At 48.6% G+C, this 19,752-nt stretch overlaps 2 protein-coding genes across 2 annotated transcripts; both read right to left on the minus strand.

The window, feature by feature from the left end:
• Window positions 1-1,588: 1,588 nt before the first annotated feature.
• Window positions 1,589-7,272, minus strand: LOC138367879 (skin secretory protein xP2-like). Its single transcript, XM_069329971.1, has 4 exons — window positions 7,123-7,272; window positions 4,364-6,734; window positions 3,907-4,028; window positions 1,589-3,136 (listed from the first exon to the last, which is right to left on the minus strand). Exon 2 carries the CDS (start codon window positions 6,189-6,191, stop codon window positions 4,458-4,460), a length of 1,734 nt encoding a protein of 577 aa, XP_069186072.1. The 5' UTR covers window positions 6,192-6,734; window positions 7,123-7,272; the 3' UTR covers window positions 1,589-3,136; window positions 3,907-4,028; window positions 4,364-4,457.
• Window positions 7,273-11,697: 4,425 nt separating this feature from the next.
• LOC138367882 (fibroin heavy chain-like) lies at window positions 11,698-18,356 on the minus strand. The gene is made up of 4 exons (XM_069329981.1): window positions 18,209-18,356; window positions 14,486-17,823; window positions 14,028-14,158; window positions 11,698-13,265 (listed from the first exon to the last, which is right to left on the minus strand). Exons 1-2 carry the CDS (start codon window positions 18,231-18,233, stop codon window positions 14,579-14,581), a joined length of 3,270 nt encoding a protein of 1,089 aa, XP_069186082.1. The 5' UTR covers window positions 18,234-18,356; the 3' UTR covers window positions 11,698-13,265; window positions 14,028-14,158; window positions 14,486-14,578.
• Window positions 18,357-19,752: the final 1,396 nt, after the last annotated feature.

Below are 19,752 nucleotides of genomic sequence, written 5' to 3' on the forward strand. Positions count from 1 at the left end.
ACTGCCTCAAGCTTGTAATGTATACACACGCTTAAGAAGGTAGGGTGGGCCTCACCGCAATTGAGGCAGAGAGCTTGGGAAGAAGTGCACTCCGACTTAGTGACCTGCGTCCCCACACAAGGGACAGACAGCACTGGAGCACCCGAGGGCACCATGCCCAAACCTCCAGCACTTATTACAGAGCCGAGGAGAGGGAATGTACTCCTGGACAGAGCACCTGGCACCAGCAAGAATGACAGAGGGCGGAAGGGTCCTACCATCAAAGATAATCTTCAAAACCCGAAGGGGCTGACGGCGACGACCACGAGGGGGACGAGTAAATGTATCTACCTGGAGGACAGAATGGCCTTTGGCTTAGAGAATATGCCAATTATCACCGTGATAGTCCTGCAGATTCCTAACACCGGTCGCAACATGGGGTAGGAGGAGAAGTGCCAACACTGGCATTCAACCGAGCGGTCTTCGAGACCCGAACAGGGGTCTTGCCACGGCAGGACAAGGCGGCCAAGCAGGTGGCTGCATCCTGAAAAGGAGCAGCATTGACACGTACCGAGACGGGTGGGGGTTGAAAGTAACAGGCATCTACTGAATCAAGGTGTCTATGGAGGGAAAAATCGTCAGGTGGTGTAGAATCCAGAGGGAGGAGATCAAAGTATTTGGCCCACGAAGCGGGACCAAACAAGGCCTGGTACACATCAGTATGGGGAGGGATCGCGCAAGTGTGGCCATCACATGGACGGAGTTGAGAACCCCCCCCCCCCCCCTCCAAGAGAGAAAGAAGGTTAAAAGGCATTGTCACAATTAGAGTGAGCCGTGCGAGGGGAAAGAGGTGGTCACCACTGGGGGAGTGACTCGAACCAACCACAGGGAGAGGGAGGGAGAGCAGAGGGAAGTAGTCAGGAGGGTCAAAAGAGGAGCAAGGTCGGGGCCCAATTCAGCGGGAGCTACAGAGCCCGGTCTTCCAACACGATCCGACTCTGGGGGAAGGGGGAGGGCTGTTGCCCACCCCATGAGCAGAAGGCGCAAGAGGAACAGAATGAGACATGAAACAAGCGAATACTTTCATTCACGAATGGGTCCCCCTCCCACACTCACCACAGAGCCACATTAAGAGGCAGGACACAAAAGTGCCTCTCGTCACGCGAACCCCAAGGGGGGGGGGGGCCCCCTTGCCGGGGCCCCCCTTGGGGTTCGTCGTGACTATACGCCCCACAAACGCAACCTTAAGAACCGTCAGTCCGTTGAGATCAGATTCAGTGACCAAAGGATTGACAATAAAAGGGTCCTCTCGCTCGAGCCGTTTGGTACTACAGTTCTATTGGTGCAAGAATATGCCGCCTCAAACACCCGGGCATCAAAACAAAAGGCCAAAAATAATAAACAGGCAAAGGTTGGTGGGAAGTGACAATTAGAATGGAGAAGGAAAAGGGAAAGTCGTCCAGCAGAATTCGCGAGGACAGCAGCAGGAACACAAGGATACAAAAGGACAGAGGACTGTCCCAAGGAGCATCACTCCAACATCCGCCCACCAAGCCCCCTCACGGCAGCAGCGAGCCAGACAGGGACGGGGGTGTCAAATAAACAAGCATTCTGTAAAGTACTTTATTTCCAAGTAAATGAAGTCTAGATAATGATCTGGCACTTTCCTTATACATTTGTAACAAAGGTAATTTATAGAGGAGCTCAAGGCACTAAACTAAAAATTTAATAATTAAAAATTTAAAAAACCAGCACACAAGACCAAGTAACTTGCTCTACCAATAAAGTCAACTTAATTCTTGTTCCCTTTCAATAATGGCAAAACTTTCAAATTCTAAACATTTCACATTAGTCTGCCTAGTAGATGACCGCTCACTAGAGATTTGCACATTTACTCTATATTCACAAGTTTAGCCGACGTATTTCAATAAGTACAATATCTACCAGCATCGACTACAGAAGACTAGAATTAAGTAGTCTTCCATCATACTTTGAAAAGGTATTTGATGTTTTACTTAAATCTAAGACAGTTTTAGTGAAGCACTTACAGGTCTGCTGGCTACATGCCAGCCGTCAATGCTATAGACTATGATGTTTACATTCTAAATCAATTTATATCTACACTATACCAGCCAGCAATGTGTAGCAATTACAAAAATACATCTTACAATGCTTTCTAAACCATGACATTACCACAATAAATACATTGTCTTCTCACAAGGAACCCTGGAAACAATATAGAGGATAATTATGTCTAATCAAGACCTTAGAGCAGGAATCTACTAGTTCCTTCATGTGACCCGACAGGGTTTGTGAATTACATTGTACCGTGCGGCAGGAGCGTATGCTAGACTATAGTGCACTTAAAAATTGGTTATTTCCAAATAGTTGTTTTACCAATTACATTTTTAAAAAACTACAAGTTAGTAAAATACATGATAGCAAGAGAAATTTGAGCGGACTCTACAATTACACAATGTAATGTATTTTTCTAGGAACATCATTGCTGAATTTAAAATATGAACGTTATTGCTGTATTTAAAATATGAACACAGTCTAACCACTGTATGCCTCTTGTTCATGTATTTGGGCAAGATGTATACATCCCCAAATACCATATTAATGAACACTAAAGATACTCAAGATGCTAATTTAAAAAGACCTGTGGAAGAGGCACGAGTTATAGCTTAACTTCTTCCTCCACACCTTAGGCTAGAAAAGGCTTTTTACTCTAAACTGCCCATTTGTCCACATACTTCCCTATTGCCCCAGTGACACATTACACTTAAACCCTTAAAGTGCTAAGGAGGGAGAGGTTAAATGTTAAAATTAAAAATCTGAATCCTACTTTGGGTTCACTTTACAATAAAATACCAATAAAATGTTAAGCACGAGCTCAATTAAAATCATGTCAATTAGTCTTATTGGAGATCCTACTAGGTTTGAAAGTTTTGATAACTAACTATGACGTCTAGCCATTTTTCAAAATCTTTCTTCTGAGCCAATCATGTGTTTATACCAAGTTCCTTTCTCCAAACCAACAAAGAAAATCTGTTTTGACAGGCATCACGTTCTCCAATGCCACAGACTTGGTAAGTTTTGTCCATCTGAAGTTCTTGCAGCATCAAGTTCTCCCACAAACGGCCAGTGTTACACGCTGAAACATTATAGTAATGACTTATTTAAATGACCACAAAACATTTAAATATTAAGTTCCTTTGTTGAAAAAAGTAGTGTATATAGTCGACCCGGGAACCACCGATTCAACCCGTTATCGCACTTGCATGTAGTCGATTTGGCTTATTCATAAGCGCATGCAAGACTAATTTATGATATTTGGTTTACCTTTAAATTCTGAGTAGAAAATATTGATCGAACCTAACCTTAGTATGTTAGGATTACAGTTAGTACTGAACCTATACTTATATTGATATTACAGCTTTTTAGAAAAAGCTAAACTAAAATATTTAAATCAATTTTAAAGCAATTCATGATATTGTCAAATTTTGTACAAAATCTATTGTTTAATAAAACAGGAAGACTTTGCATCTAAAATATGGCTTTGAATAAGTCACATATATACTTATTTATAAGCCAAATAGTGATTAAGCAATAAGTCATATGTGCCGTCTAGTGGGTCGACTGGTTACCCCATATATATTTAAGAAAAAATTGCAATTACGAGTAAATCATATACAGGCCAGTCATATAAAGTATATATTCAGAAAATTAGAATAAGCCTCCCCTTTATTATGAAAATATCAGGGGGCCCCAACAAGAAATTTATAGCCTAGTGGACTGAAGTTACTCTGTTACAAAAGTTTTCCCAAAAAAAGAAGCTACAGCCAAAATAGCCAAGACAAGAATTGCTTCACCACAACGTGATATTTAATCTAGTTTGAAACGGTTGCCACCAAGAATACTTACAAGTCTCAAGAACCGATGGCAGGTACTTGGCCGTCTATTATACCAGCATTTTCCAGTGAATTTATCTAGCACATCGCTATTAAAGCTTTTCTTTGGCAATTCATTGCTCAGGCGAAACAAAACTGGTGAAAAAAAAAAAAAATAAGTGGAGAAACTTATAGAAAAAACATTTGTGCAGAATCTAGTTCCCTCCCTCCCCCTGAATACAAGAAAGAAACCATATTCTTCAAATCTTGGCAAAGCCACTATTTCTATTTAAAATATGCTAGGCATCTAAACCCTAAAAAAATTAAAAAGTTACTTTACAAAAGGCTCTACTACTTGGCCCAAGTCAATTTTTCTTCATACAATATTGTAACTTATGCCTTTAGTTAGCAACCATTTCTAATTGGATAGGAAAATTGGTTACAAACTTTTTAACTTCCAATAATTGAAAGTTCACTGTATAATATCTTACCTATTTTATGCACTTCAGTAGTCAAGAATTTTTAGCCACAGGAAGAACACCGTTTATTCCATCTAGCATAGTTCATTTTCTTGGGCTGTGGCCTCTAATCATCTACACTAGAATCTGAATACTCTAGTAGTGGAGGACTTGGCAATGGCACTGGTCCTCCAATGAGCAACAGAGTCACGAAGAGGAGGCGTGAGCGCCAATGCCAATGCTGACTGGACAACGAGTCACTGGTTTGTGAAGGTGGAGTTCTATCCATTAATGGCTCTTGTGGTGTAGCTGCTTGCTCAGGCACGACAGGAGCCCGAGCCTCATCATTGACGAATAAAACGTTCCTAGCAGAATATTGTCTCATAATTATCTCTACATAATAATCTATTATTTGTAAAGGTGTAAAGGATTGAGAGGCACTGCTCTGAATGCTGTTATCTGGAGAGAAATCCCCCAAACCTGGTGCCAAGCCAGGGCCGGCGGCGGGTCGCTCCCGGCTCTCAGGCCTGGCGGCGTGCCGCTTCCGGCTCCCAGGCCTGGCGGCACTCGGGTGCCTAGCAGGAGAATCCACCATGCCGGGTGTCAAAGGAGCACAGGGGTACCGATCTGCGACCACAGGACCAGTCATGTGCCGCTCCCTAATGCGAGGCCCAGCGGTGTGCCGCTCCCTGCCCCGAGACCCAGTGGCATCCTCGGCCAGAGGCCCGGCGGCGTCCCCATCCTCGGCCAGAGGCCCGGCGGCGTCCCCATCATCTGCCAGAGGCCCGGCGGCGTCCCCATCCTCGGCCAGAGGCCCGGCGGCGTCCCCATCCTCGGCCAGAGGCCCGGCGGCGTCCCCATCCTCGGCCAGAGGCCCGGCGGCGTCCCCATCATCTGCCAGAGGCCCGGCGGCGTCCCCATCATCTGCCAGAGGCCCGGCGGCGTCCCCATCATCTGCCAGAGGCCCGGCGGCGTCCCCATCATCTGCCAGAGGCCCGGCGGCGTCCCCATCATCTGCCAGAGGCCCGGCGGCGTCCCCATCATCTGCCAGAGGCCCGGCGGCGTCCCCATCATCTGCCAGAGGCCCGGCGGCATCCCCATCATCTGCCAAAGGCCTGGTAGCGTGCCGCTTCCGGCTCGCTGGCCCGGCAACACTCTGGTGCCTAACAGGAGAACAATCCACCACGCCGGGTGTCAAGGGAGCACAGGGGTACCGATCTGCGACTACAGGACCGGTCATGTGCCGCTCCCTGCCCCGAGACCCAGCGGCATCCCCGGCCAGAGGCCCGGCGGCGTCCCCGTCCCCGGCCAGAGGCCCAGCGGTGTCCCCATCCTCTGCCAGAGGCCCAGCAGCGTCCCCGGCCGAAGGCGCGGCAGCAACAGTCGGGCACCGAACTCGTCGCTTACGACCACGCTTGCGTCTATTAGACTTTCCAGGCTTCGTTGACACAGTCGAGAGAGTTTCCTCCCGCTTTTGCAAGGCAGCTGGGTTATCCGCCTTTGCATGTTTCTTAATCTTTGCGAGTAGTCCAGGGGCCCCGGCGCCAGCCTCCCCAGGTCCAGGGGCCCCGGCGCCAGCCTCCCCAGGTCCAGGGGCCCCGGCATCGCCCCCCGAAGTTCTAGAATCCCCAGCACCACCACCAGAGGCACCAGTGGCCCCAGCACCACAGGCCCCAGCACCACCACCAGAGGCACCAGTGGCCCCAGCACCAGAGGCACCAGTGGCCCCAGCACCACCACCAGAGGCACCAGCACCAGAGGCCCCCAGCACCACCACCAGAGGCACCAGTGGTCCCAGCACCAGAGGCACAAGTGGCCCCAGCAGAGGCACCAGTGGCACCAGCACCGGAGGCCTCAGCATCTAACAGCAGATTAGTGCTCGTGTTCTGTCCAGGAACCAAACTATCACGCACTTCAACTTCACCGTACGCGTTTTCGTCAGCATCATGCCAGTCGTCAGGGTCGAGGCCTGAAACCGACTCCAGCCAACACCTAGACGCGTCGTTCCGAGACGACATCGATTCTGCATCCTGCCAAACCTGGATATCGTTTTTCCAGGTGTTTAGTAGTTCACTTGGGGACTCGTAGCGTGTCTCGAGGCCACTTTCCATCATATCTCTGTAATCGCAATTATCTGCACGATGCATTGCATTCAAGTTATTCTTTGTAGGTTCATCTTCAATTTTATTAGTTTGTGTCAGTAAGCAATTTCCTAAAATATTTCCTTCCATTCGTGTCTTTTCAAGACTTTTGCCTGCAATACTTTTGAAACCTTCCATGGTTTGGAGTAGCTGCCCTGGTTCTAACAATCCTATGGACTCTTCGAAGTTAAATAACTTTTGTCTCTTAAATACATTTTGTAGTTTACTGTCCAAGCATCCACGAATACCCGTGAAGGATGATTCTGCAAGATAAAAATCACTATGGATTAACTTCATACAAATCATGAAGGCAAGAATTAAGTTTATTCTTCTTTTAACCCGATAAGTTTATTTACCTTTGATAGATCTGAATTATCCTGCCGAACTAAATTGTTTGCTCACATCCCACGTTAAATAAATACATTTAAACATTACCCTTTTAATTAATCAAAACTTTACTTACGATGCATGGAAGTATTATTTGATTCAGGTAATATTTATTTCAATGTAATTACCCAGACATCCCACTAAGGAAACCATCACTTGACAAGTACAGCTGTAACCGTCACGTAGGGTGACGACTATATAACCGAAGGATATTGTACCCAGCACATCATACCTCTTGTATAAATATCAGCAGCAACAACTTACCATTACGAAGGACTAAAATACACATGTTAAAATAGGATTCCAACGGTTGCTGGAGAATAAAAGCCTAAGGATGAGCGAGGGACAAAGAGCTCCAACAAGTGTCTCCACTGTACTCTCCGGAAGAAGTGTACAGACCAACGCTGACCACCAGCGAGGACAACAATTAAAGTAAGCGGTAAAGAAACTGTGTGATGATCTGCGTCACGTGGCCACTTTCTGTTTTTGTCCTCAATCAATAGATGGCGCTGTCGACGGACCTGTCACCACAGTCAAATTAGAAGCTTTATTCCTTAAATGGTTGTACATATATAATTAAGAAAGTTTATATAATATTACAGTACATTAATTACATGCCATAATAACATTATAGCAAGTAGACATTGCCGTTATCAGAATCTTAAACTGTATTACAGATGGGGACACACCAGAGATTTGTACAATTGAACAGAGACTTTTTCCTTAAGTCAAACGTTGGTTTTACTATTCCCAGGGTTTGGTTGGCCATTATTTTTAGTTTCTACCTTTTGGGCAACTTTTAAAGACAACTGGCTTACAGAGACAAGCCGCCTGTAGAGAGCCAGCAGGCTTACAGAGACAAGCCGCCTGAAGAGAGCCAGGAGGCTTACAGAGACAAGCCGCCTGAAGAGAGCCAGGAGGCTTACAGAGACAAGCCGCCTGTAGAGTAAAAAGGGCGGGAAAGAAAGCCGTGTGACAGTATAGTCGAGAATCGCCCCTTGGCATCAAAGCAGGAATTATTACCTGTAGCAATTGCCATTGTAGACGAGTTTGGGATATTGTAACCTATACATGTTTGGGTGACATTACCAAAGAGTTTAGTTTGTTGTTTAATAGTCATGGGTACAGCAGTCTGATATTGTAAGTGTAATGAAGTGTTATGAGAGCCGAGACGAGGCCTGGAGCAGAGGGCAGAGTGAGACCGGGGGTGGGGTGTGTAGAGCTCCGATGCGGGACGAGAGCGAGTCTTCTCTGTGGCCAGGCTGTAGCGTCCTGCGCGAGTAGGAAACTAGACTCGAGTGTTAAATTGTTGCTGGTGAATGCGATGGTGTTGAACATCCCAAGTATATACAGAACGTCAGTCACTGAACCGCTGCTGGAGTGACTGTCGACGCTCCTGTTGTTGTTCTTGTCTTAGATTCAGCTACTCAGAACAAAAGTTCCAAGTAGCGCGGGCTATGGTGAGCCCGTAAGTGGAGGCTCTTTGGCGCCATTATCTGTGTCAATAGCTGATACTAGAGATCTGGGGATGGATGATAAGGGTCTTCATGGTGGTTTTCAGCCCTGGAGGGCTGGCTGTACCAGTTATGGAGCTGGTGGGGTTAGTGTAGACCGCTAGGTTTTCCGTTTTTTCTTTGCATGAGACTTTGGCCGAGCCGTGCTGTCGTCGGAGTTTGGCGAGGTGGTCTCCATGAGGAGTTCTTGGTCGGAGTAGGTGTCGTAATTGTGGTGCGGCGGTTACGAGTTAGAAGATGACGGGTTACGACCTGCAACGGGTCCGCCACAAGAGTACCACGGGGATGAAGGACCGGCGAGACATCAGGAACGAACTTACCCGCAATCTTGCGGACACGCTTCCATATCTGCGGCAGAGGAGTTTCCGACGTAATGGTGGAAACATGAGACTTCCAACACTCACGCTTAGCTGTACGAATGGTCAGCGTCGAAGATGGTGTCATGAGAAAGGAGGAGGGCGCGAGGGAGAGGTCAGAGAGCAGCACGGAGGGTAAATAGGTTCCAGTCTGCCTTAGTAAACTGCCACCTAGGGAAGGAGAGGGGAGGGTGAAAAGAGAAAAAGGTAACAAGGATGGGGAAAATAGTCACTGCCTTTGAGGTCATCAAGAACCCGAAACGTGAAATCCAAGTAAGGAGACGAGGAGCAGAGAGAAAGTTCAAGACAGGAAAGGGTGAGAGACCGAGAGTCCAAATGAGTGGGCTCACCAGAATTCAGAAGAGAGAGGGAGGAAGAGAGGATGAACGGTTTGAGAAGGCGACCCCGGGTGTTTGTCAGGCTATGGCCCCAGAGGGAATGTCGACAATTGAAATCACCCAGCAGGAGCACCGGCTCTGGCAAGGAGTCCATTAGGTGCTTAAGATGGGTAAGAGAAAGCGGGATATTTGGAGGGAGATAAATGGAACAAACCATGTACCATTTACGCACAAAGACACGTGCAACAGAACATTGGAGAGGCGACAGAATAAGCAAAGGGGGACGAAGGGAACATCAGAACGAGTCAAGAGAGCGGAGTAGAGGAACGCGGGAGGGGGGGGGGGTGGAAGAGAAAGGAATAGTCACGGAAGCGACCAGGACGAGCACCAAGCGTCGGCTCCTGGAGACAGACACAAAGGGGCGAAAACTTCGAAATCCGGAGTTGGCATAATATTCACGAATATTCCATTGAAGAATAGACATCGACAAGAAGAGAAAGGACAGCAACAGAGGACAATGGAGCGAGTGTGTCGGAGGCAGGGGGCGAGGAAGAATGTGAAGCCTTCTTACCCACCGGAGAGGAGGGAGAGGAGAGGCGCCAGGCTTATGCTTCCGACTCAAAGAGACCGGCATCCCAGCAGTGTACCGGGCAACAGATTCAAGCGTCTCACCAGGAGCAGCAGAACGATTGCAAACACGATGGCTGCTGGGAGAGTGATGGACATCAGCTCGCACTGACAGGCGGCGTGGAGAGCCAAGAGATGGGGGAGAAGGATGGGAAGGAGGATAGGAGGGAGACGAAGAAGACTGGAGAAGAGATAGACTGGGTAGAAAGAAGGGGAACCCCCAGACAGAACCATGAGGGGGACTAGTACAGAACTGAAAGGAACAGAGGCGGCGGCGGTGGGCGTGTCTGAGGCCAGGAAACGGTTGAGAGACTGAGGAAGGTGGGAAGGACGAGGAGAAAAAGAGCGCAATACACGAGCATAAGAGATCAGCGAAAAGGGGGAAGACAGCGAACCTGGCGCCTCACCTCAGGAAAAGACAAATGGTCCCAGTGCTTCTAGTTGAGGACGGCTGCCTCAAGCTTGTAATGTATACACACGCGAAAGAAGGTAGGGTGGGCCCACCTCACCGCAATCGAGGCAGTAAGCCTAAGAAGAATTGCACTCCGACTTAGTGACCTGCGTCCCCACACAAGGGACAGACAGCACTGGAACACCCGAGGGCACCATGCCCAAACCTCCAGCACTTATTACAGAGCCGAGGAGAGGGAATGTACTCCTGGACAGAGCACCTGGCACCAGCAAGAATGACAGAGGGTGGAAGGGTCTCACCATCATAGGTGATCTCAACCCGAAGGGACTGATGGCAACGACCACGAGGGGGACGAGTAAATGTATCTACCTGGAGGACAGAATGGCCTTTGGCTTCGAGGATATACCAACTATCATCGAGACAGTCCTGTAGTCCTAACACCGGTCGCAACATGGGGTGGGAGGAGAAGTGCCAACACTGGCATTCAACCAAGCGTTCTTAGAGACCCCAACAGGGGTCTTGCCAAGGCAGGATAAGGCGGCCAAGCAGGTGGCTGCATCCTAAAAAGGAGCAGCATTGACACGTGTACCGAGATGGGTGGGGGTTGAAAGTAACAGGCATCTACTGAATCAACAAGGTGTCTATGGAGGAAGAAATCGTCAGGTGGTGTAGAATCCAGAGGGGAGAAGATCAAAGTATTTGGCCCACGAAGCGGGACCAAACAAGGCCTGGTACGCATCAGTATGGGGAGGGATCGCGCAAGTGCGGCCATGGCGTGGACGGCGTCGAGATCCACCAGAGAGAGAAGGGGGTTAAAACGCATTGTCACAATGAGAGCGAGCCGTGCGAGGGGAAAGACGTGGTCACCACTGGGGGGGAGTGTGACTCGAACCAACCACAGAGGAGGGAGGGAGAGCAGAGGGAAGTAGTCAGGAGGGTCAAAGGAGGAGCAAGGTTGGGGCCCAATGCAGCGGGAGCTACAGAGCCCAGTCCGACTCGGGGGGGGGGGGGGGGGACTTTGTCGCCCGCCTAACGAGCAAGAAAGTACAAACGGAACAGAATGAGACGAGACGAGAAACTACTTTCATTCACGAATGGGGGCCCCCCCCCCCCCACACTCACCACGGAGCCACATTTAGAGGCAGGACACAGATGCGAGATGTTGCCGATCTTGCCGGGGCTCCCTAGGGGTGCGTCGTGGGTATATGCCCCACAAACGCCACCTTAAGAACCGTCAGTCCGTCGAGATCGGGTTAAGTGGCGAAAAGAGCGTTGACAATAAAAGGGTTCCCTTGCTCGAGCCGTTTGGTACTACAGTTCTACGGGTGCAAGAATATGCCGCCTCAAACACCCGGGCATCAAAACAAAAGGCCAAAAAGAATCAAAACAGGCAAAAGGTCGGTGGGAAATGACAACTGGAAAGGAGAAAAAGATAAGGAAAAGGGAAAGTCGTCCAACAGAACTCGTGAGGACAGCAGCAGGAGCATAAGGCCACAGAAGCACTGTACCAAGGAGCATCACTCCAACATCCGCCCACCAAGCCCCCTCACAGCAGCAAGCCAGATAGGGATGGGATGTTAAATAAACAAGCATTCTGTAAAGTACTTTATTTCGAAGTACATAAAGTAAATAAATGTTCTGGCACTTATACATTTGTAACAAAGGTAATTTTTAGAGCAGCTCAAGGCACTCTTAAACTAAAAATTTAATAATTAAAAATTTAAAAGACCAGCGTACAAGATCAAACAATTTGCTCTACCAATAAAGTCAACTATAAATTCTTGTTCCATTTCAGTATTGGCACAACTCTCAATTTCTACTAAACATTTCACATTAGTCTGCCTAGTAGATGACTGCTCACTAGAGATTTGCACATTTACTCTATATTCACAAGTTTAGCCGACGTATTTCAATAAGTACAATATCTACCAGCATCGACCATAGAAGACTAGAATTAAGTAGTCTTCCATCATACTTTGAAAAAGTATTTGATGATTTACTTAAATCTAACGCAAAGAATTTTAGTGAAGCACTTACAGGTCTGCTGGCTACATGCCGGCCGTCAATGTTATAGACTATGATGTTTACATTCTAAATCAATTTATATCTACACTATACCAGCCAGCAATGTGTAGCAATTACATAAATACATCTCTCAATACTTTCTAAACCATGACATTAACATGACATCAAATACATTGTCTGCTGTCAAGGAACCCTGGAAACCATATAGAGGATAATTATGTCTGATCAAAACCTTAGAGCAGGAATCTACTAGTTCCTTAATGTGACCTGACAGGGTTTGTGAATCACATTGTAACGTGCGGCAGGAAGTGCATGCTAGACTATAGTGCACTTAAAAACTAAGTTATATCCGAATAATTTAGTAGCTTTTTTTAAAGGCAATTGGTAAAACAAGTTACTAAAATACATGATAGCAAGAGAAATTTGAGCCGACTAAAATTACACAGTGTAATGTATTTTTTCTAGGACCAGCATTGCTGTATTTAAAATATACAAGTTATTGCTGTATTTAAAACATGAACACAGTCGAACCACTGTATGCCTCCTTCATGCATTTGGGCAAAATGTAAATACCCCCAAATGCCAGATAATGAACACTAAAGACACTCAAGATGCCAAATAAAGTTAAAATGACCTGTGGAAGAGGCACGAGTTATAGTTTAACTTCTTCCTCCACACCTTAGGCTAGAAAAGGCTTTTTATTCTCTCTAAACTGCCCATTTGTCCACATACTTCCCTATTGCCCCAGTGACACATTACACTTAAACCCTTAAAGTGCTAAGGAGGGAGAGGTTAACAAATGTTAAAATTAAAAATCTGAATCCTACTTTGGGTTCACTTTACAATAAAATACCAATAAAATGTCAAGCACGAGCTCTTAAAATCTTGTCAATTAGTCTTATTGGAGATCCTACTAGGTTTGAAAGTTTTGGTAACTAACTATGACGTCTAGCCATTTTTCAAAAATCTTTCTTCTAAGCCAATCCTGTGTTTATACCTAGTTCCTTTCTCCAAACCAACAAAGAAAATCTGCCTTGACAGGCATCACGTTCTCCAATGCCACAGACTTGGTAAGTTTTGTCCATCTGAAGTTCTTGCAGCATCAAGTTCTCCCACAAACGGCCAGTGTTACATGCTGAAACATTATAGTAATGACTTATTTAAATGACCATAAAACATTTAAATATTAAGTTCCTTTGTTGAAAAAAGTAGTGTATATAGTCGACCCGGGAACCACCGATTCAACCCGTTATCGCACTTTCTTGTAGTCTATTTGGCTTATGAATAAGTGCATGCGAGACTAATTTATGATATTTGGTTTACCTTTAAATTCTGAATAGAAAATACTGATCGAACCTAACCTTAGTAGGTTAAGATTACAGTTAGTACTGAACCTATACTTTTATTGATATTACAGCTTTTTAAAAATAGTTAAACTAAAATATTTAAACTTTAAAGCAATTCATGATTGTCAAATTTTGTACAAAATCTATTGTTTAATAAAACAGGAAGACTTTGCATCTAAAAAAAATATGGATTTGAATAAGTCACATATATACTTATTTATAAGCCAAATAGTGATTAAGCAATAGGTCATATGTGCCATCTAGTGGGTCGACTGGTTACCCCATATATTTAAGAAAAAATTGCAATTACGAGTTAATCATACACAGGCCAGTCATAAAGTATTTTTTCAGAAAATTAGAATAAGCCTCTCCTTTATTATGAAAATATCAGGGGGGCCCCCATCAAGATATTTATAGCCTAGTGGACCGAAGTTACTCGGTTACGAAAGTTTTCCAAAATAAGCTAGAGCCAAAATAGCCACGACAAGAATTGGTTCACCACAACGCGATATTTAATCTAGGTTGAAACAGTTGCCACCAAGAATACTTACAAGTCTCAAGAACTTATGGCAGGTACTTGGCCGTTTATTATACCAGCAATTTCCAGCATATTTATCTAGCACATCTGGTACATCACTATTGAAGCTTTTCTTCGGCAATTCATTGCTCAGGCGAAACGAAACTGGTGAAAAAAAAAAAGTAGAGAAATTTGTAGAAAAAACATTTGTGCAGAATCTAGTTCCCTCCCTCCCCCTGAATACAAGAAAGACACCATATTCTTCAAATCTTGGCAAAGCCACTATTTCTATTTAAAATGTGATATGCATCTAAACCCTAAAAAAATTAAAAAGTTACTTTACAAAAGGCTCTACTACTTGGCCCAAGTCAATTTTTCTTCATACAATATTTTAACTTATGCCTTTAGTTAGCAACTATTTCTAATTTGATAAGAAAATTGGTTACAAACTTAAGCTTCCAATAATTGAAAGCTCACTGTATAATATCTTACCTTTTTTATGCACTTCAGCAGTTAAGAACTTTAGCCACAGGAAGATCACCGTTTATTCCATCTAGCATAGTTCATTTTCTTGGGCTGTGGCCTCTAATCATCTACACTAGAATCTGAATACTCTAGTAGTGGAGGACTTGGCAATGGCACTGGTCCTCCAATGAGCAACAGAGTCACGAAGAGGAGGCGTGACCGCCAATGCCAATGCTGACTGGACGAGTCACTGGTTTGTGAAGGTGGAGTTCTATCCATTAATGGCTCTTGTGGTGTAGCTGCTTGCTCAGGCACGACAGGAATCTGAGCCTCATCATCGACGAATAAAATGTTCCTAGCAGAACATTGTCTCATAATTATCTCTACATAATAATCTATTATTTGTAAAGGTGTAAAGGATTGAGAGGCACTGCTCTGAATGCTGTTATCTGCAGAGAAATCCCCCAAACCTGGTGCCAGGCCAGGCCCGGCGGCGGGTCGCTCCCGGCTCTCAGGCCTGGCGGCGTGCCGCTTCCGGCTCCCAGGCCTGGCGGCACTCGGGTGCCTAGCAGGAGAATCCACCATGCCGGGTGTCAAGGGAGCACAGGGGTACCGATCTGCGACCACAGGACCAGTCATGTGCCGCTCCCTAATGCGAGGCCCGGCGGAGTGCCACTCCCTGCCCAGAGACCCAGTGGCATCCCCAGCCAGACGCCCGGCGGCGTCCCCATCCTCTGCCAAAGGCTCGGCGGTGTGCCGCTCCCGGATCCCAGGCCTGGCGGCACTCGGGTGCCTAACAGGAGAATCCACCACGCCGAGTGTCAAGGGGGCACAGGGGTACCGATCTGCGACCACAGGACCAGTCATGTGCCGCTCCCTGATGCGAGGCCCAGCGGCATCCCCAGCCAGACGCCCGGCGGCGTCCCCATCCTCTGCCAAAGGCTCGGCGGTGTACCGCTCCCGGCTCCCAAGCCCGGCGGTGTCCCCAGCCTCTGCCAGAGGCCCGGCGGTGTCCCCATCCTCTGCCAAAGGCTCGGCGGTGTACCGCTCCCGGCTCCCAAGCCCGGCGGTGTCCCCAGCCTCGGCCAGAGGCCTGGCAGCGTGCCGCTTCCGGCTCCCAGGCCCGGCAGCAGTCGGGTGCCTAACAGGAGAACAATCCACCACGCTGGTAGTCAAGGGGGCACAGGGGTACCGATCTGCGACCACAGGACCAGTCATGTGCCGCTCCCTAATGCGAGGCCCAGCGGTGTGCCGCTCCCTGCCCCGAGACCCAGTGGCATCCTCGGCCAGAGGCCCGGCGGCGTCCCCATCCTCGGCCAGAGGCCCGGCGGCGTCCCCATCCTCGGCCAGAGGCCCGGCGGCGTCCCCATCCTCGGCCAGAGGCCCGGCGGCGTCCCCATCCTCGGCCAGAGGCCCGGCGGCGTCCCCATCCTCGGCCAGAGGCCCGGCGGCGTCCCCATCCTCGGCCAGAGGCCCGGCGGCGTCCCCATCCTCGGCCAGAGGCCCGGCGGCGTCCCCATCCTCGGCCAGAGGCCCGGCGGCGTCCCCATCCTCGGCCAGAGGCCCGGCGGCGTCCCCATCCTCGGCCAGAGGCCCGGCGGCGTCCCCATCCTCGGCCAGAGGCAAGGCGGCGTCCCCATCCTCGGCCAGAGGCCCGGCGGCGTCCCCATCATCTGCCAAAGGCCTGGCGGCGTGCCGCTTCCGGCTCGCTGGCCCGGTAACACTCGGGTGACTAACAGGAGAACAATCCACCACGCTGGGAGTCAAGGGAGCACAGGGGTACCGATCTGCGACTACAGGACCGGTCATGTGCCGCTCCCTGCCCCGAGACCCAGCGGCATCCCCGGCCAGAGGCCCGGCGGCGGCCCCGTCCCCGGCCAGAGGCCCGGCGGCGTCCCCATCCTCTGCCAGAGGCCCAGCAGCGTCCCCGGCCGAAGGCGCGGCAGCAACAGTCGGGCACCGAACTCGTCGCTTACGACCACGCTTGCGTCTATCAGACTTTCCAGGCTTCGTTGACACAGTCGAGAGATTTTCCTCCCGCTTTTGCAAGGCAGCTGGGTTATCCGCCTTTGCAGGTTTCTTAATCTTTGCGAGTAGTCCAGGGGCCCCGGCGCCAGCCTCCCCAGGTCCAGGGGCCCCGGCGCCTGTAGAGGTTCCAGTACCACGCCCGGCATCGCCCCCCGAAGTTCCAGAATCCCCAGCACCACCCCCTGAGGCACCAGTGGCCCCAGCACCACCACCGGAGGCCCCAGCACCACCACCAGAGGCACCAGTGGCCCCAGCACCACCACCGAAGGCCCCAGCACCACCACCAGAGGCACCAGTGGCCCCAGCACCACCACCGAAGGCCCCAGCACCACCACCGAAGGCACCAGTGGCCCCAGCACCGCCACCAGAGGCACCAGTGGCCCCAGCACCGCCACCAGAGGCACCAGTGGCCCCAGCACCGCCACCAGAGGCACCAGTGGCCCCAGCACCGCCACCAGAGGCACCAGTGGCCCCAGCACCGCCACCAGAGGCACCAGTGGCCCCAGCACCGCCACCAGAGGCACCAGTGGCCCCAGCACCGCCACCAGAGGCACCAGTGGCCCCAGCACCGCCACCAGAGGCACCAGTGGCCCCAGCACCGCCACCAGAGGCACCAGAGGCACCAGTGGCCCCAGCACCGCCACCAGAGGCACCAGTGGCCCCAGCACCGCCACCAGAGGCACCAGCACCGCCACCAGAGGCACCAGTGGCCCCAGCACCGCCACCAGAGGCACCAGTGGCCCCAGCACCGCCACCAGAGGCACCAGTGGCCCCAGCACCGGAGGCCTCAGCATCTAACAGCAGATTAGTGCTCGTGTTCTGTCCAGGAACCAAACTATCACGCACTTCAACTGCACCGTACGCGTCTTCGTCAGCATCATGCCAGTCGTCAGGGTCGAGGCCTGAAACGGACTCCAGCCAACACCTAGACGCGTCGTTCCGAGACGACATCGATTCTGCATCCTGCCAAACCTGGTCACCGTTTTTCCAGGTGTTAAGTAGTTCACTTGGGTACTCGTTTCGTGTCTCCAGGCCACTTTCCATCATATCTTTGTAGTCGCAATTATCTGCACGATGCATTGCATTCAAGTTATTCTTTGTAGATTCATCTTCAATTTTATTAGTTTGTGTCAGTAAGCAATTTTCTAAAATATTTCCTTCCATTCGTGTCTTTTCAAGACTTATGCCTTTAATACTTTTAAAACCTTCCATGGTTTGGAGTAGCTGCCCTGGTTCTAACAATCCTATGGACTCTTCCAAGTTAAATAACTTTTGTCTCCTTAATACATTTTGTAGTCTACTGTCCAAGCATCCACGAATACCCGTCAAGGATGATTCTGCAAGATAAAAATCACTTCAGATTACCTTTATGGTTTGTATGAAGTTAAGAATTAAGTTTATTCTTTTAACCCGATAAGGTTATTTAGCTTTTCTAGGTCTGGGAATCATCCTGCCGAATTAAATTGTTCAGTCACATCCCACACTAAATCTATACGTTTAGACATTACCCTTTCAATTAATCAAAACTTAACTTACGATGCATGGAAGTATTATTTGATTCAGGTAATTATTTCTATGCAATTACCCAGACATGTCCACCTTGAAAACCATCACTTGACAAGTACAGCTGTAACCGTCACGTAGGGTGACGACTATTTAACCGAAGGATATTGTACCCAGCACATCATACATCTTGTATTAATATCCGCAGCAACAACTTACCATTACGAAGGACTAAAATACACATGTTAAAATAGGATTCCAACGGTTGCTGGAGAATAAAAGGCCTAAGGATGAGCGAGGGGCAGAGAGCTCCAACAAGTGTCTCCACTGTACTCTCGGGAAGAAGTGTACAGACCAACGCTGACCACCAGCGAGGACAACAATTAAAGTAAGCGGTAAAGAAACTGTGTGATGATCTGCGTCACGTGGCCACTTTCTGTTTTTGCTCGCAATCAATAGATGGCGCTGTCGACGGACCTGTCGCCACAGTCAAATTAGAAGCTTTATTCCCTAAATGGTTGTACATTTATAATTAAGAAAGTTTATATAATATTACAGTACATTAATTACATGCCATAATAACATTATAGCAAGTAGACATTGTCGTTATCAGAATCTTAAACTGTATTACAGATGGCGAAACACCAGAGATTTGTACAATTGAACAAAGACTTTCTTTTCCTTAAGTCAAACGTTGGTTTTACTATTCCCAGGGTTTGGTTGGCCATTATTTTCAGGTTCTACCTTTTGGGCAACTTTTAAGGCCAGCAGGCTTACAGAGACAAGCCGCCTGTAGAGAGCCAGCAGGCTTACAGAGACAAACCGCCTGTAGAGAGCCAGCAGGCTTACAGAGACAAGCCGCCTGTAGAGAGCCAGCAGGCTTACAGAGACAAGCTGCCTGTAGAGTAAAAAGAGCGGGAAAGGAAGCCGTGTGACAGTATAGGCAAGAATCGCCCCGTGGCATCAAAGCAGGAATTATTACCTGTAGCAATTGCCATTGCAGACGAGTTTGGGATATTTTAACCTATACATGTTTGGGTGACATTACCAAAGAGTTTAGTTTGTTGTTTAATAGTCATGGGTACAGCGGTCTGATATTGTAAGTGTAATGACGTGTTGTTGGTTAGTTCCAAGGGGTTGTCATAGCCAGGGGGTGTTAATGGGGGACGAGCTCCCATGACCTATAAAATGCTCCTATACGGCATGCGTCTTCAATAGCCTCTGACAACCAAGTCCAACTCCTGGCCTGGACGGGTGGCTTAGTCTTTAAGTCCGGCGGAACTGCTTTTACCGACAGAAGGGGCGAGGGCGTGCTTCTGGCGCCTTAAAACCAGATGCTCCGGGTAGATGGGACTCGATAGCCTGGGAAGGCAGCCCATCTAGGGGAAGGAAAACCATGATTTTAAACCTCCGCTGCCTTGCGGCCATACCTCTTTTTTTGGGAAAGGTTTCAGGAGTCAACCTCGAGGAAAAATCCAGAGTTGGAGCCCCTAAGGCAGTTTATTGTTGACGTCGACCTCGTTCTGGCAGCTCCTGCGACGTTGCTGGAACCATGTGTATTGGCATTTGCCTTTCTATTGGATAATTTCAGCAACGTGGAGAGGGGGGACCTGCTGCATGGGTAACAGCTTCTCCTCCATATCTACCTACCCAGGCTTTGCGCCCTGTCAGGGCGCAACTCCATAGTCTTCCGAGACTGAAGGATGCCTACTACTACTAATGACGTGTTATGAGAGCCGAGACGAGGCCTGGAGCAGACGGCA

This window comes from Procambarus clarkii, chromosome 3 (genome assembly GCF_040958095.1).
Source record: "Procambarus clarkii isolate CNS0578487 chromosome 3, FALCON_Pclarkii_2.0, whole genome shotgun sequence".
Classification (NCBI taxonomy): Eukaryota; Metazoa; Arthropoda; class Malacostraca; order Decapoda; family Cambaridae; genus Procambarus; species Procambarus clarkii.

What these genes read in the sequence shown, in the direction of transcription:
- LOC138367879 (XM_069329971.1), bottom strand. Translation starts at nt 6,191, where the DNA reads ATGCTGAGGCCTCCGGTGCTGGTGCCACTGGTGCCTCTGCTGGGGCCA.
- LOC138367882 (XM_069329981.1), bottom strand. Translation starts at nt 18,233, where the DNA reads ATGTGTATTTTAGTCCTTCGTAATG. An exon ending in TATTTTAGTCCTTCGTAATG is followed by an intron (nt 17,824 to 18,208) that starts GTAAGTTGTTGC and finishes TTTATCTTGCAG; the next exon opens with AATCATCCTTGACGGGTATT.